The following is an 18,912-nucleotide window of genomic DNA, read 5'->3' as shown; positions in this document are numbered from 1 at the left end:
GGCCCCCTTCCTTCAAGATATTGCAATAGTTTGTATAGACTGTTGAACTCCCCGGCCCAATCGCAATGACAAAAGGCCACCATTGCTGGATGGCGTATCACAAGGAGCAGAAAGTCAGCACTGTGGAACAAGGGTAGGCTCTCCTCTAGCTTCCCCAGGCCAAAATTACAAGCCCTGGGTAACGCTGCCCCTTGCAGCTCTAGGGGCTGGTCAGGACCAGCAGAAGGAAAGTCAAACTCATGAGACAGCAAGCTGGAGACCACTGGTCTTTCAATGAAAAGACACAAAACTAATTAATTCAAAAAAAATTAATCTTGGTGTTTTTCCAGGTTACAAATTGCTGCTTGAAGTTTAAAACAGTGGAAGATTAAGCAAAGCTTTCAATACTCCAATTGAAAAGACAAATGGGAAAATAAATTATATGCAGTACAAATAAATCTTCGATTCACACAATGTCATGTGTACTCTAATGCATGCTAATTCTCCAGTAAATAGAATTAAACAAAGGAAATACTCTTTAGTATTCATTCAAAAATATTTTTTGGGTAAATATTTTGAGAGGTGCAATCTCTAGTGCCAAAGATCTTATACACAATAAGCTCACACTCTTTTCCCCTGCTTTGCAAATGAAAGTTGTCTCACAAAACTCAAGTTATTCATTAACTATTTACTGCATCCTCTGCCCTTGCCGTCAAAATATTTGCAGTCCAACAGCAAAGACAAAAGAAAGTAGAAGCTTGAGAACTGTATCTTTGTGTATTTCCTAACACCTCCCACTATAGGATGGGTTATTAGGCACTTTTAGGGAAAGTATTTCTGGAACGACATGTCCTTGGAGTACTTCTGAAGATGGGACGATACCCCTATCTGTTGAAAACTGCTGCCTGTCACTCACTGCACCCCAGCCTATCACTCACCATTCTGGAGCCACCAGTGTAGTTAGCAAGCTGTTCCCAGCCCTCCACAGAGTCAGAGGCTAGAAGTCAGCACCTTTTAGACTCAGCCATCTGCAGAAGATGAGACTCTGCACAAGGGACTGGAGCTTCCTTGGTTGAGGGGGCCTTACCATTTCCAAACTCCTCACAGTAACTTAAATATTCCTGGCATAGAAGAGCCCAGCATTATTTGCTAGAAGGTAACATTTCACTTTTTGAAAATATCAGTTAAAATTGCTTCATTCTAGTCCTGTGTGTGGGCTTGGTCTCATTACTCCCAAGATGACTGACAGTTCATATTACATAATACAGAAAACATGAACTCTAAGAAAACAAAGATCTCCAAACCTTCAAACACAATGTAAACAACTACACATATCATCTCAAGTTTTTCACAACTTATTTTAATGCCAATTCGTATCCTTAGATATTCCTACATCTCTAGATTCTAGGCTTTTGTCATAAATGTCAAATCATGGAACTCACACTATAAGCAAAAGCTTCACTGCAAATATTACACTTACATTCATTGTAGAACAACATTCTCTAATAGAACATAACTTAATCATCTGTTATTCTTCTTTGTGGGGAGGAAGACAAACTGAATTATTATAGCTATATTTGAGTTATCATTGTCATAAACTTAAAATGTACCATGTGAGAAACCCATAAAGTATAAACTTATAATAATAATTATGAAGATCAACTAAAGAGATTTTATATGCAAATGACAAATACTGGCTCTGTGTTTTATTCTTATGTTTTTATAGTTTCTTTAGCTGTGTATGTTAGAAACATACATTGGCTTATTAAACTGTGTCACATATTGTTGATTAAAGCCATTTAATCCACTATATATCAAATGTCTAAATATTTTAGTGTTTTTCCACTTTCATAATTATCTTGCTTATATGAAAATGCTATGCTAATCAATTAGAACATTCTACAAATTCCAGGCCTTTATGTGTAACTGCACTGAAGAACTTTTGTATATCCTTTAACTACTATGATATCATATGAAATTTTGCAAGTTAGACAAGTTCTTAAGACACTTATTACTTCAAGCAATACTAAATCACATTGCCAATGTTAGAAATCATGGGAAAGGGGGCTGGGGAGATGGCTTAGTAGAATAAGCACTTCCCTGGCAAGCGCAAGGGCCTGAGTTCAATCCCTGGTTCCACCAAAGAAAAAAACAAAAAGAAAGAAAGAAATCATGGGAAACATTTCTTTCTGGGCACTCATATATTCAAGTGGGGAGCCTTGTAAATGTACATGTAACTGCAAATAGTAATACTTGGAAAACAGACAACTAGGTTGTGTCAGGCGGGAAATTCTTGCTATGCTTAACCCCTCCCATTACCTAAGGGCTGCACAAGAACTATAAAAGCACAGCACACACAGAGGCCGGGCGGGACTGGGAGCCTGGAAGGCCCGGAAGAAGCCTGGCTTCAGGCCACAATCTACTTAACAAAGCCAGGTGACCAATGTCGAGATGGACACTACACTGCAAGGTTTACTGTATTGCTGTCCTAACCACAAGGGGCTTGCAGGGAACACATCAGGCTCCTGACATTACCCGAGCCTGACTGCTCAGCACCCACAAGCAGGAATGGGCTCCTGCAACAGGAAAGCATCCACTTGGTGCTAAGCCAGAGAAGGTGAATCTTTCAGTGAGGAGAGCCCAAACTGCAACCCCAAACCCACTTATTTATTGCATAGTACCAACACTGTGATTAAGCCTGAATACTGAGGCTTCAGTCTAGAAAAACAAGTCATATGTTAACCTCTTGTCGCAGAAGAAAGCACGTGCGCCATAGGTTCTCTGTCATTCCCCTAAGCTGTTAACAATGCCTTTCCAGGCATGAAATGACAAAATCATGGTGGAAAGGTAAAAGATAAATCATATTTTGCATGCCTTTCCTGTTAAGTGGCTCAAATTAGCCTAATTGCAAGCATCTGCCATCCCCTTAATCAAATCCTGACCTTGCCAGATCATCCACTGCAGGTATGAAGAAGAGCCAGTGGCTTCTGGCCTTGCAGTGAGCAGAAGCAAAGCCTAATTAAATCACTCGAGACACACCAGCTAGCTTTAACTGAGTCTACACAAAGTTTTCTTTCACACCTATTTTTATATGAATCTGCTCTTTCACAAGGACCAAGATAACCGTTTTAAGTAAGGTAAGTACTTTGGGCAAGCATTCCATTTACCCAAAGAGAAAGAAGATATGATATGCTTTAGAAAACTGAGGTAGGAATAAGATGATAAAGTGAATGTATTAATGCAGATTTAGCAGAAAACAAAAACTGGATCTTTTCAAACAAAATTTTATTAATAATATTTACAAGGAGAAGATACATCCATGTTTTGCTGCTGCATATGGTATTTTCCCAATCAAAACCCTTCTGTTGTGATACATCTAATTTAGCAGATAATACTGTCACCTTATTAAACAATAATTCCATATCTACTATTTCAGATTAAGAGTTAAAATTATTTGAAAGTTTGGAAGATGTTTCATGTCTTTGTTGATATCAAAGAAATGCCCACTTCTGTCATCCACCCAAATGGTCACATTTCTTACTATTAGTCAACAGATTTCTTACTATTAGTCAATAGATGAGTCCAGTTCGGAGTATTCTGTAATACACTGGTCCAGAGATTTGTAAACTACGAATGACAGATTTAACTAAATAATTCAGTAGGGGCCGGGGAGATAGCTCAGTAGAATAAGTGCTTCCCTGGCAAGCTCAAGGGCCTGAGTTCAATCCCTGGTTCAACAAAAAAATAAATAAATAAATAATTCGGTAGCCTGGCAAGAGTAATCTGTTCCCAGTGCTGCAAAGTAAGCTTTTCAATCTACATCCAGATTCCTGACAAACACTTTTTGAAGTTTTATCTTCTTCAATTACATTCATTTGAGATTAAATCAGAGTAAGCCTTTACTATCTAGACATAAATAAATGTCATTATCTACTGTTCCTAGGCTTTTAAAGTAAAACATTAAATTTTATGACAGTCTTCAGGAGAAATGTGGTAGATCTATTAAAATGAAACCCAGAGCTGGGAGTATAGCTCAGTGACACAGTGCTTGCCTAACAAGTGTGAGGTCGTGAGTTCAATTCCCAGTACCAAAAAAAAAGAAAGAGAAAAAGAAAGAAAGAAAGAAAGAAAGAAAGAAAGAAAAGAAGAAAGAAAGACAATTTTTAAATAACATCAAAAATGATTGCATTCTGTTCTTCCTGGTGTTCTTTTCTGGACATCTACACTAAATGATGGAACCATATGTTTTATCTTTCTCTCCTCTTAAAAGATCTTGAGGGGCTGAATTATTTTCACTTCTCCTACAGTAAGTAAAAGCGGTTTCTTCCCATCTCTTGTAATTTGCTAGTGTGAGAATTTCCTACTGTATTCAGGCAAGAATGCTTCTATACTCAGGAACTACTATCATACCTCAAGTGAGTATTCCCAATAGAAAGCTATAAAAATTTGCATCTATGAGAGAAATTTCTAATATTAACTACCCTTAATCTGTTACAATAAGACCCACATATCCAATGTTGTTGAAGTTGTTAAATCAAAACAGGCAATGTATTTATATTAAATGTTGAAAAATCTGATTTAATGTTTTTAGTTTTAAGTGTAAAGAACAGTTTAGTAGCTAAAAACAAAGAAATCTATATAACTATACTGAAAACTTACTAATAATTACATCTATAACAGATGATCCAAATTCTTACCTTCATCATGAATTTCTGTAGGGACATAAGGGAAAAAAAGAAAATATTAAATGCATATCATTTGAAAGATTTTTAAAATTTATTTATAAAGAGCCCATTGTCCTAAATGGACCTATGTAAAGATAAACATTTTTATAAACTTTGCTGTTGCAACAAAACTTAATATCAACTACATGCTAGAGAAAAGCTATAGCAAGCAAAACGCTTAGAAAATGTTTTTACACTAGTTCTTCAGTTTTCTGTGAATACATGCCATCCTATTGCAATGCGTGATTCAATGTACAACATACCTAAGCACCCAGAACTAAGTATAATCTTATATTTAGCCTCTGAAAGTGCTTAATAGAAAACACTTTATTTCATCTTTTGCATATAAATGCAGTGACGTAAGTACTGCAGCAACACAACTAGTTTTAGTAAAAACAAATTAGAAACAGGTAAGGCAGGTTTTAAACTAATAAGCTGCAATGGGGTGTGCATCTTTCATGCAAAGTAAATCAGCAATTCCTTAGACACTGCATATTGTCAGAGGTGAACTTCAAAGAAACATCTTAAAAATGCTTCTCATTTGCTGCGAAAATGACAGTGTCTTTGCTCTGCTCATGAATTATAATAGCTCTTCTTTTCTTCTACAAAATATTATGTGCTATGTATTCCTCCATTTTTCATGAGATTCCCTAAAGTTTCCTTGACTTATTCCTAGGAGAAGTACAAAGATGAAAAAGAATGAAAAAGAAAAGCTAATGTTGTATTTCCAAACACACAGCTGAATTTAGTTGTCGGGAACACAGCTACTAATAGAGTAAAGAGATAACATATGCACACTGGCCTGAAATCAAAAAGGAAAATTTTTCAACATAGATATTTATAAAATCATGTTTTTGCTCTCTCTCTCTGAAACATACATATAGAGCAATATGCATATTGCTAAATGGAAATTCCATTGAGACTGATATCTTTGCTTTTCAATACTACTTTTTCAAGGACAAATTGGAGAAAAAATCATTCATGGCTTAGAAAAAACAGTGTTGAGTTACATTGGTGTAACTGATATTAATAGTAACTGATATCAGAACATTTATTTTCCGTGTTAAAACTGACCCAACACTTGCTTACATATGATTAATGATAACAATATCCATCAATAAGGAATTAGGAAAAAACAATTTTCACCTTAATTCAAAGGAATAAAAAATCCAACATTCTGATATAGCACATGATTTATAGGAGATACTGACTTTGTGAGATTTGTTGTTAATTAGCAAGGCTTGGGAGGTTTTTTTTTTTTTAAACACACAGTCTGATTTTGTCAGTTCTCTAAGTTGAACTAGTTGAAAACTGTAATAGATAAAATAGAAGAGTGTCAGTAGAATTATAAGGTCTGCTCTTCAGAATTGCTAAGTTGTGTATTACTGTAGGAAACATAAGATGGGAGATAATTTGCATATATAATAAAATAGAAATAATACTGCAAATTTATAAAGGGTAAAACATCCACGTTTAGAAAGAGAAAACAAAGCAGATGTAACAGACAAACATAATTTTCAGAAGATAACCAAGAGCATGAAAGATTATCTGCAGATTTTTTTTCATAACCTTGCATTTACTAAGCAGGCCCCTTATCTGCAGTATCATTGACACTGAATTTTTGTACAAATTTCTTTGTATAGGTCAATTTGACTTAAGTGTTGGATATCACCAAAGTTGAAGCATTATAAGATAGTCCAAGGGTGAATTCAAGGGCAAAGAAGAAAGCAAAATACAGTAAATCAAGAAGGATGATTAAAGTATTCTAATCTCAATTAGAATGTTGCCTAGGCATGATAAAAAGTAACACCAAAGAATAGAAAAATAATCCCTCTAAAAGTAGTTAGCATGATAGAAAGTAGGGAAACCTGTAGAAAGACAAATACTGAAGAAAATAGCTCCTTTAAGTGTGGAAAAATATCATTTTATGATTATAATAAATGTAACCAAGAAGTTAATTTGATTTATTTCATTCATAGAAGTCTCAGTGGACAAAGTAGAGTAGTAAGTGATGATTAGGGCAATGACAGTACAAGTACACAGTGTGGGTCATGAGCTGTTTGCTGCCTTAGAAAAAGTTTCTGGCTGATAATCAATTTGCACTGAAAGACGAAGGGTTGAAATTTTAGTTCTGAAGGACAAAATTGTAAGTGGCAGTCAGTTGGAGTTAAGGGTAGTCTACCGACTGAAGGACTGACCAGTCAGATGACACTCCAGATGAGCAAGAGCTGGGGCATAACCATCTCTACCTCCATTAACAAGAAGAGCCATGGAGACCAACTGCTAGTGCAGTTGCAATCTTAGTGCAAATAGAGATGGCACTGAGAGATCACTGGGTGTCAAGAAATAGCAGAATCATCTTTGTTCTATAAGTTAGATCACTGGATGCAGAAGATCTAAAAGACCTGAGAAATTGTCTTAGAAAAGGCAAATCATCACAAATAGAAAGACAAGTCAAATAACAACACTTCACTGCAAATATTGTTGGCAATTATCAGACATGCAAAGAATGCATAATCATATTCCATTTGTTTCCAGAGCAAAGAAAGAAACAGTAATCCAGGTAATGTATAAAAGCTTCAAATGATGCTTTTGAACTCAAACTTGATTCAGATTTTTCAACTGATATTTCACTTTATTGAAATAAAATATTTCAAAGCTTAGTGACTCTACAAAGGATCTGCCTTAGAATTGTTACATAAACTTTTACCAAAATCACCCTCCCAAAAGGGTCTAGATAAGAAGCCAGCACCAAAGGAGAGAGCTTGTCACTATAAGTACTTATGAAGAGCATCACTCTGAGAAAACAGGACAAAATGTGGGTACAGAAGCTCTTCTGACATGAATTTTCTAATAGACAAAATCTAGAAAATGCGCACTGAATTTAAGCCTGTTTTGCTACTGCTTCTTTCCAAGTAGCAAGATACCAGGATTTACTATAATCCTTCAGCTGTATCATCTCCTTTGTCAACCAAGAAATATCTGGCATTTCACTATGTAGAGAAAAGGAAAAATTATTTCACCGCAAAATACCAGGGTTTAATAGTGATTATATTTAATTAATGCTGACCCCAATAATTTTTAGGACACAAAATTATATAATGTGAGCAATTCCAAGTTGCAGACATATCCCAGTATAAACTATCTAACAGCATATGTGGGTATATATCTGTAAAATACAACAGCTATTACTCTTGTGATGGCAGATCCCACATAAATGCTTCACCTTCTACAGTTCCCCTGCTGAACATATTCCAAACTACAGTAATGAGCAGACACGCTGATGACAGAACCAGAAAATATCAGAAGGGGTTCAGCTTTTAACCCATAAAGGGCAGTTGTATAGATATGATACCTCCCATCGAGATGCTCTCATGTCGCTCATAGAAGTGGCTCTTGTGGCTTTCAGAGTGGTTTTGTGTCACTTACTGACCTCTGGTTGAGTATGTATGCAGATGTATTTAAAAAGAACACATTATATTTTTGACAGATTTGTATTAACTATTGTCTTTTTCAACCTATCAATAACTCTGTGCCGGCAGTATTTATACGGGCTATCTTTCTTTCTGAGTGCAATGGGTTTGACATATATATGTACATATAATTATCTAGTTCTTCTTTAGAAGGTTAAAGGAAAATAAATGATTCTGATAATCTACTATAAATCTTGACATTTTATATCTATAACATGTTTATATATCACAGAGCTCTCAGATGTCTAGTATATAAAGTAGCAGAGGTATGGAGCCTTTTCTTCTGTTCCCAGTTTGTCTCAACTGAGAATTTCTCTAAGTCAAAAACAATAAATCAACCTCTTCAGATGATATAAGCATAACATTTGAAGACATGTGGAGACTACCCAATGTTCAGATGACCACCTATATGTAAAAATGTCTGTACCAAGATACGGAAAAGTTTATACTTTTTCCAAGCCATTTCAAAATGAATAAAACTTGACTATACAAAATCATTTCAAAGGCCTTCACATAATGTCTTTGAAACATGTTATATATAAAAATCAATTCTTCAAATAGTTATTGAGTGAAGACCATTTGAAATAATTATCTTAACTGCAAGAGCATCAAGCTAACTTTTAAAAGAATAAAGTACAAGATGTCATTTGATCTAGGCAAAGTTTCCATCATTGCTTCACAATCTGTTCCATTATTTCACTGTCCCCAGCTATGACTTCAAGTCTGAGGCTTCCACATTGGAAATCACTTGCTATAAGCTAGGGCAGAACTCTGGAGAGTGACAGGAGTAGGGGGAAATAATAGTTAACTAATTTTTAAGCTAGAATTCAGAAATGTTATTCCATTTTATAATATAAAGAGTGGCATTTGATGACTAGAAAGATTGGGTTTCAACAAGTGCTCTGATATCCAAGAGACACTGGCGGAGGGAGAAAGAGAAAGAAGGCAGGTAGAGGAAATAAAGGGATCAAAGTGGGGAGAAATGGAGAGACAGAGGGAGAGAGACTGACCTTCCATGAAAATGCTCAGAATTTTGCTATGAGGAATCTACAAAGAAGCCATATGAATTTCTTTATAAACCTAAATTTTATGTGATTCCTGGAGGTGTTAGTGAAGTTTTTGTGATGTACTTTAAACAAAAAAGTTTAAGACATGTCAAAACAGAATGTCTTTCTCAGAACAAAATAATGACAATACCATACTCCAAAACTCACTGTTGTGCCACTTAGCAGGACACCAATGGTGGTAGCTACGAAAGTGCCTGCTATCTCTAGCTGACTCCCTTCACCTCCAGGATCCCACCAGGCCAAAGAAAAACAGACAGTAGGATCTTAAAGAGACTTGCCTCCCTCTCACCTTTTCCTCAGGTCAAGCATACTGAAGGTGTCTTCAGAGACAATCTCACACCCAAGGGCTGGGACAGAGTAGGAGGGTGTGTGACTGCATCTGAAGATGTGGGTGTAAGAGGCTGCCTGTACCCTATAGGTCTGTAGCTGGGGCCAGGTGGAAGAGATTCTGAAGCTCTCTTAGAGAACACCATGAAGTCCACCAGGAGGAAGTGTTTTCCTCTGGCATCCAGACAGGATCTGGATAGAATGATAGACCAAGGACATCTGGGGATAGGGACTCTGTGAAAGGCATTTTCCAAGTGCCTATGGAAAAGAGCACTCTGAGAAACTGGCCAGGCCAATGACCAACACTAGGATGGAAAGCACTTGCTTGCCGGCTCTCTTCTCACTTCTTGAAAAGGGCAGAAGTGGGCACATAGTAATGGGCACACAGACTCTGCAGAGCCTGCAGGATGTGGTGTGAAGCTACTTCCAACAGTCCTGCGTGGAGCACCAGCGCTATCCCAGACAGCTCAACTTGAATGACACTCAGAAGGTCACTGTTGCACAGCACAGACTTGTATGGCCCAAACAAAACATGTGTGGCCCAAAATGACTGGGGAGTGTTTCACTCTCTGAATACGAGTAGGGTCATGGGATCTCCTCTAATTTAACTCTCGGGAAAGAGGAGAATGAGTTTCACTGAACAGTTTCAGTAGTCTGGAGATAGGTGGGAAAGAGGTTAAACTATTTTCTATTGCATTTCCAGGATTCCTGTTACAATGGACTTCAAAATTTGATTTGGACAAATTTAAAGAATTGAACTGTACAGGCTTTCAAAGAAAAAAAGTCATTTGTGTATGAAATTTACTAAGATGTGTCTACATAGACCATTGGCCTTCTATGAGGCCTTGCAGAAGCATTTCGACATTGGTTATATATCTAAATGAATGCATATTTCAGCATCAATATATTTTATCATAAATACAACAAGAATACTGGAGGACAAGATAGGAGTTACTCAGCTCTAATCCTCCAGACAAGGAGATCATGGTTCTTTAGGGGTTACATACAGCCAAAAAAACTGGTCACTGGCTAAGCTAAGCCTCATGATGCTTACCTCAGGGATATTTCTATTGTCTTTAATTATCTATTTCTATTATGTATCTTAATATACTTACAAACAGGCAATGAAATAAACCTTTTAAGATGAGAAGGTATTACAGACATAGAGAAAAGACACACAGTGAAGTAAATCAAAAATAACCAAATGTACAGAGGAGCAAGTGGGAATATTTTTAAACAATGACCAAAAAAGTGATTTTATTTCTTTACACAGTCTCTATATTTCCAGAAGAATGAACAGTAGCTTGACTTCTTGGTGAAGAAATAGCCATCTGGGGACATTCAGAAAAACTGAGTAAAGATGGAGGAATACAAATGTCAAAACACACAGGGCTGTGTTTTGGGAATCTGGTATTAGGGGAGATGAGAAAACCAAGATGGTATCTCTGGAGTTTGGATCAGAATTTTAACCAGGTATGGGGGAAGGCATAAAATTTCAAAAAGAAACAGCTACACAAAGTAGTAGTAGCTTTGTTACAATGAGATAGATGCTGAATTTAAACTATTCCTGGGAAGAATAGATTATAGAAGTGGTAGTTCTATAAGAGCAATATTAATCTCATTATCACAAAAACAGAAAATGAAAATCAAATGTTTGAACTATAAAGAGCTGAATCTGGTGAAAAGTAGCAAAGAATGGCAAAAGCCAGGTGGTCATGCAGCTGCTTGGCAAGCACACCCCGGAAGGCTACCAAGAAGGCAGCAATCACCCCCACCCCCCAGGTATCACATCAAGTGAACAGGAAACCAAGGCCAGAAGGATAATAAAGGCAAAATGAGGCCACTATCTAAGGGAACACAAAATGTGTCATCATACTAGGTCACAGAGAGAAAGAAGGACGGACAGATGGAAGGAAGGAAGGAAGGAAGGAAGGAAGGAAGGAAGGAAGGAAGGAAGGAAAAAGGGAGGAAGGGAGGATGGGAAGATGGAGGAAAGGAAGGAGAAAAGGAAGGGTAGAAAGAAGAAAGAGAAGAAGGGAGGAAGGAAAGAGGAAAGGGAGGGAAGAAGAAAGGAAGGAAAGAAGGGGAGAGGGAGTAAGGGAGTGAGGGAGAGAAGAAAAAAGGAAGAAAGGAGGCAGGGAGGGTGGAAGGGAGGGAGGGAAGAAAGGAAGGAAGGAAGGCAATTTGAAAAGGCTTCATTGTTTGGTACTCTCTGTTTTGGAGAGGCTCTCATTTCCACTCGGAATCCTGGGGTGTTAAGAACTGGGAAAGACCATCGTTCACCTCCTCTCTGCCACTCCTTTCATCCTATCTAGCAGATGAAAAAACTAGGACTAAGAAGAAAGGTCACTTGTTCACTGATACAGCTAGTAACACCTAAGGTTCTCAAGGAGAGACTCCAGCAGCCTGTAACTGCATTTCCACACAAGTGTAATTACTCTTCTTCGCTTTCTCACATCATATGAATACATCTGGTCTTTTTCTAATAGTACATAGAACACTGTCCAGTCTAAGCAGTAAGATTTTAAAATTAAAGAGTTACTGTTTTTTAACAAAAAAAAAAAAACAGCAGTAATAATACAAGCCTCCTGTGGGCCAGAAGCATATCATAATTTATATATTTGAAGTCAATTCTATAACAACTATGTGGCAGTGAGAATGGCAAGAATTTAGTGGAATCCATTACAGATGAAGCAAAACCAAAGACGTATAAGGTTCTAACTGAAGGTCTGCAAACCTTTGTTCACTTCAACAGAGCAGTTAGTTTGGATGAAAAAAGACAAGCCACACTAGGAAGCAAAATAAAAAGATTAGAGGCAAGAGCAAACATGCACTTTCCAATCACAATTTCTTTGTAAATACATGGAAACACATACCCATTTTTCAACATCAACTTGCTGTGGAAAGAAAAAGCCAAAATAATTTTTTTAAAAAACAAGTAAATACCTAGCAATGTATCAACCACTGTTACTTAAATCAATTGAAATGTGATCCATGCACCAAAGTCTACTTCCAACTCTAGAGGATAAAATAATATTTTGACCCTTAATTAGCAACATTTAATCTCATCAAACAAAAAACCCAATTTACTAATCAGAATAGGAAAAGGCATTAGGCTGGAAATGCAAAAGGTACATAAAATAATGACAACTGAATCCATTCAACATCAAAGGTGAACATTTACCTAATTCCCAAACACGATAGGTAGCCTAATTCAGGCTCTTCAACTTAAAAATTTCTCTTTAAGATGGTCAATTGGAGACACATCCAACTATAATTTCTTTTACAGCATTTAAAGTAAAATTTCTCTTACCTCATTCTTTTGAATATTATATAAAAGTTCACACTTCAAGAAAAACTCATGCTTTGCCAAAAAAATTTTGAACTATAAGGAAATTAAATCATGGCCACGTGACTCGTTAAAAGTGATCACAAGGACCAGTCAGATAGCTCAACGGAATAAAGCAACTGCTTAGGCAGAGTGCAGGGACTGGGGTTCAATCCCGGGCAATGTAAACCATGCTGGCCCTGCACCTGGGGTACACTGAGACTGAGACTGGACGAGGTGGGGTGCACCTGTAATCCCAGCGCTTGGAAAGCTGAAAACAGGAGGATCATGACAAGTCTGATCTACATAGTGAGGCCCTGTAGACCCTGTACTAAATGCATTTTTTAAATGTAACTACAGTATCCACAGGGGAAAGAGAACAACAACAACAAAATGTGTCAACAAACTATCTTATCAGTCCTCAGATACCTGGCAAATAAATCAAAATAATACAATGTCCTCAGATTCCCAGCAAATCAATTAGAATAATAAATTCAACAGTAAGTGCATTAGAATATATGATTAGTATTCTGTGAGAAACAAGGTTTCTTAGACGCTTCACGAATATCAGTGATACCTGAGTTGCCTAACGGCTCAAAGCTTGAACTGTCCACTACTTGAACAGTGCAGAAATAAAAAATCTGCTCGGTATTCAGGACATCAAACTCAAAATCTGACTTGAAAAACCCTGTATGTGCAAGAGTGAGTCTCGCGAGGGTCAGCCAAATAGCTCAGTGAATCAAAGCGCCTGCAAGCAGGTGCAGGGTATGGGGGTTTGATCCCCAGGCCTGCCTTGCCGGCCCTGCCCACTGAGAGGGCACTTGAGACTGGGTGTGGTGGTGCACGCCTGTAATCCCAGCTCTTGGGAGGCTGTAAACAGAAGAATCACTACAAGTCCGATCTAGTAGTAAGGCCCTGAACACCCTGTAGACTCTTCCCTAAAATACAAAAAAAAAAAAGAGTGAGTCGCGCACCTCATCTCACCATGGACACAAAGGAGTGACGCATCAGGCTGAGCATGGCTCCAGCCCAGGCAATATGCGGTGCTGGTGTCAGCACATCATGGCTCTCAGCATTGTGCTGATTTATAATAGCGTCACATGGCTCCAAAGAAATTCAGTGATACCAGTAGTAAAGCTCAGAGGAAAACTGTTAGCATCACGACAAAGCAATCATTGTGAAATGTATTTAGGTCCTGGAAAAATGAATTTATAAGCATAGTTTTGGGGCCTCAGAACCAATTATTTGGTTTCCAATTACTAGTCATAGCAAAAATATATACTGGAACTTTTTGGTGTTTGAGCACGAATTTGAAATGAACTGAGTTTGACAACCAAGGTATGAATACAATTTGTAATTATTGCCTTAGAAAATCTAGGGCTGGTGAGATAGCTCAGTGGTCCAAAGTGCCTGCTTAGGCAAACTTAGGCAACTGCAGGGACCCACCATGGTTCCATCCCCAGCACCACATACCACACCAGCTCCACCCCCAGGGTGGGCTAAGCCAGCCACCCAAAAAAAAAGAAAAAAGAAAGGAAAAAAGAAAAACAAAAAGGAAATCTGTTCAGGATTAATGTCACTTAGGGTGAAATTTTGGGCTATAGCTAAGAATTACCACCCTTGATAGGCAAGTTCTTGGATGACAAGGTGCATAAAATGCAACATACAAACTGATAATTTTTAAATGTTTTAAGGTGACATTAAAAATATCAACCAAGAATACACTGGGAATTTTCTGATGACCTTGTAAAATTCAATATGTTACTTAGAACATATCATTCATTCTGGCTTCATTAGTAATTTATCTAGTCTTCAGGGGGAAAAAAAAGCATTCTAAACCTATCCTTCTCTTTCATGCATTTTTAAAACACAAAATCATTACCTAAAAGAGAACACTTTACTAAATGGAAAAGCCTGATTTTCATTACACATTTTTCACTTTCACATAAAGTTCAAGTCACTTGAATATTAACATATTCAAATGATGATTCCATTTCTCTAGATCTTAGAATAACAGGAAGCAAAAAGGCTTATCCAGTGTGGAACAGTTATCATCTACTTTTCTTTCTTCAAAAGGATAATTCCTTATACTTATTCTTTTCCCAAAAAATTCAAGAATATATGAAATGATTTCCTCTCAATATTTAGCATGAAAACAGGATATGCTATACCTTTAGTGTTACCAATGATCATCAAAAATGTATCACAGCACCATGTTCATAGCTAGATGTTGGACATTCACACACACACACACACACACACACACACACACACACACAGGCAAAGGTAAACACTGTGAGATTCACAAGAAGAAACAATTTGTAAGCATGAGTCATAGTTAATTATTATCAGCAAAAGACACCCTTTAATGGCACACGTAGAGAAACACAGTTTAAGTAGTGAGAATCAGAAGTAATAAAACAACGGATTCCACATCTAAATACCCGAAATAAGGCACACACAGGGGATGAAATCACCAGCTAGACACACAAGACAAGACAAATGGCTCACGGAGTTAGACTGACTATGTACAATAAAGTTGTTACTATGCATAAGCGATGCAGAGTGATTTCATGACACGTCTCTTATTAAAGTTAACACAAGTCACTTAATAAAATTTCTGTAAACAGGGAAGAATAGAATATTTTATACAGAAGTAGTTTTTTCCAAAGGAAATATAAAAGTCACAATAAATTAACAATTTTAGAATTTAAAGAATTACCAAATACATAAAACTTAAGACAAATGAACATTTTTACTAACTTATCCAACTATGTGAGATTTTTAAAAAATATGTTGATCTCATTACTTTACAGAAAATAAATATTTTAATGTCTGAAGGAAACTACATTAAATGCTTTATCACACAAACAATGATTAAAAAGGGTAATCTTGTTTTTAAAATAAAAATAAAATTTCACATAAGGGAAACAATTACTTAAATGCGGAAGACAAAACTTAAGAATCAAATATATCAGTAACTAATTCTATATTCTATCATCAGATGAAAAGAAAATAATTCATATAACATCTCTATTTGCATTACATTTTGATCAAAAATATGGGATACATATTTTTGAAGCATGAAGTATTCCATAAATAAAGGTTCTTTAACAAGGACAAATCTTTTGTTGCTGCTTCCATACTGCGTAGCTGTTTTAGTGTTTAAGATGGAAAGTTCTATTATAATGACATGTCTAGGTCACGTAAAAGTAGCTCCTAATTTCTTCATTTACATTTAGCTTCATTAATGAAATGTAAGTTTATATTTTCTCTCTTATTATTTGCCAACTTTTCTTCTCTTGCTCTTTTAAAACACTGAAATATAATGTAGAGACCTACTTAAAGTGCATTTCAAAGCTCTTTAGCATATTTACAGAATTACAAACTTTCATTATAATCTAATTTCAGAACAGATTCAATACCGTATGGTCTTATTTCTGCTCTTTTATTTCTTCTTTATGTTAACCAAATATTCTGATACTACATTTTACCTCTGAAGGGCTGCTCGTTATACCTTATTAGCCATTTAGTTGCATCCTAGAGATAAGGAATATCCCTTGACCCAGATATGTTCGAGTTTTGTGCCTTTCTCTGTAAAATCAGAGAATTCCTGCTCAGAAACTAAGGATACTGCATAATCCTATGCATCTGAATGACACGCTGTGCAGTTCAGCCTCAAACTCAATAAGGAGGTCAATTTGATCAGTACGTAATTTAATCACAGGGACACAGGCACTGTTTTAGATTAGGAATCTTGAATGTATAGATTATTTTATTAGGTTACTGTCATTCAATTTAGAACTCTTTCTCAGGTTTGTTTTGTTTACAAAAGAAAATATTTTTTTTCATTTGTAACTATTTGTTGGAAATGAATGAGATGGCAGATTTCCATGATAAACTATTCCAAAATTGCTAATGGTTTAAAGATACCTAGAAACCATTGAGCCAATCATCTAATTTTTCCCTCTTAAAAGTTATAACTTTTATTTTTGAAATGAATAATCTCATCTACTTGGATGGAATACTTATTTACCACTCTATCAAATAGTACAAACTATCACCCTATCACCACCCCCAAAAAAACAACCCCAATCAGACAAGTGGACAAACAACAAACAGATAGACACTTCCTTATTTTGTTTCCATTTTATTCAAAGCACTTACTACCTGGTATACTCTGTGTTAATGATTGGTTTACTAACTACCTACCAATTAGATTACTTCCCCCATTAAAGTATGAAGCCAGTAGGGCAGGACTTTTCATCAGCTTTGTTCATTTGCTATCTCAATGAAGCCTAAAATGAGGTGTGTATTATATACACATGAAATATTTAGGACTTGAGGACTTGTAATGCACTGACTGCCATCATCCTGGAAGTGGTGAGCCTTATGTGCAAGAACAAATGGAAAGCATTACATTATTTCACTGGAGAGAAGAACGCTGCATGTCTAAGACAGAAATGAGAGTATTTGGTAAAGATTATGTACAGTGTGTCAAAAATGCTCACAAACTTCAGGAAAAGAAAAACCTGTATAAATATTTTAATGCCAAATTTACTGACATATCATGAAATGAAAATAAGTTACCTTTGGCCTTTACAATTACAAGAGGTGCTCAGAGTAGTGGCCATTACTGTCCAGAAATTTATTAGTGTGGTGAACTGCTGCTTGGGTGACTTGATTGCTGCTCATGCCTTCAAGAGAAATTCTTAGAATGGTGAGTTAAGTGTACTAACATTCCACATTGCACAACTCCATTTTCCATAAAAACTGATCATCTCTGGGTAGGATGTACGCCTATATTAATAAAGTAAATTAATATTTTGTGTTTTAATAAGACTATATATTATTTGAAATATATTATTTCAAACTGAGAGCCAGTCTCATAGATTTATATCTAATATAATCCATTTTAGTTAATTCAAACATAAAAATTATTTTAAGACTATTATTACATATGTCATGCCTTGTCTTTGTGACAAGTTGCCTACTAGACTTATAAAGAATAATTTAATGGGATGAAACTGTTCCTTGGAACAAATCTGAATTAATTTTTATACTGTAGCTTCAATATCATATACTATTAGAAATTTATTTTACAAAATTCAAAGAAAATTCAAAAAAATAGCAAATTTTACAAACTAAATTCCATCTTCATGCTAACATTTCAGTTTTTTTCTATTCTTGCTGTTGTAAATTCACTGATGAAAAAACTCAAACCTTATTCAACTATCTGTGGAGTCCTTTTAAGAAATAATTTATCTTAAAATTTACTTGAGATAAATGAATAGAATTTAATTTATTCAATATTTAACTCAACAATTCTATTTTTCATTCTGAATTTTATTGATTTAAAAAGCATCACTTATAATTTATAGTAGTACAAGGATAGCAAATATTTTGGCCCTAGCCCTTCAAGGTCAGTGAGGACATAAGAGAACTTCTGTTGTGACATCTTGTAACTCAGTGGTGTCCCAAATTTTCTGATCAAGGAGGTTATGTGGCCACAGAGGAAAGTGACCAACAATGTACAGGGTGCCTAAGGAGAGTCACCTAGAGAGAAAAAATTCTCTCAGGCTTTCACAGAGACCAAATTGGTCAAGCAATGGCTGTGACTCATCCACATGACTGACACTGACAAAAGATCTACAAGGTGCTGTACATGGTTTCAGGGTAAATCCTAAGGGGATTTAACTGACCTTGTCAGATACAAAAGTTACATTTTTAGTTATATAGGTTTTGCTTTAACTTGGTCTTAACCATCCAGCAGAAAAGTATAACCATGAGGTATAAAAAGTAATGCCATGTTAATATGCTGAGCTGTAAAAGGCTCAAGTCAACAACTTCTGACAATTGCAGGTTCTGCTAATAACCCACTACTATTATGGATTATTGGACTATATTGGGTTATTTTGCTGAATTCAAGTACCTACAATATTTGAACTGGCATCAAATATGAAAAGGTTCTTTAAAGACTTCTCCAAATACAGCTTCTAACAGCAATGGAACAC

The 18,912-nt window shown here is 36.1% G+C and overlaps 1 protein-coding gene across 6 annotated transcripts in view; it reads right to left on the bottom strand.

The window, feature by feature from the left end:
• The window catches only part of Ryr2 (ryanodine receptor 2), a 681,083-nt gene that overhangs the window by 387,182 nt on the left and 274,989 nt on the right, over positions 1–18,912 (bottom strand). For all 6 annotated transcript variants that reach the window (XM_023700826.1, XM_023700825.1, XM_023700827.1 and 3 more), the window contains exons 4-5: positions 12,447–12,467; positions 4,677–4,691 (exon numbers count right to left, since the gene is read on the bottom strand). In XM_023700826.1, coding sequence (XP_023556594.1) covers positions 4,677–4,691; positions 12,447–12,467 — 36 coding nt within the window. The remainder of the gene's footprint in view (positions 1–4,676; positions 4,692–12,446; positions 12,468–18,912) is intronic.

The sequence above is a fragment of the Octodon degus genome, unplaced genomic scaffold (assembly GCF_000260255.1).
Source record: "Octodon degus isolate 3935 unplaced genomic scaffold, OctDeg1.0 scaffold00127, whole genome shotgun sequence".
Lineage (NCBI taxonomy): Eukaryota > Metazoa > Chordata > Mammalia > Rodentia > Octodontidae > Octodon > Octodon degus.
Note: the sequence above shows the minus strand (reverse complement) of the source record. Positions and strands in the feature narration are given on the sequence as shown.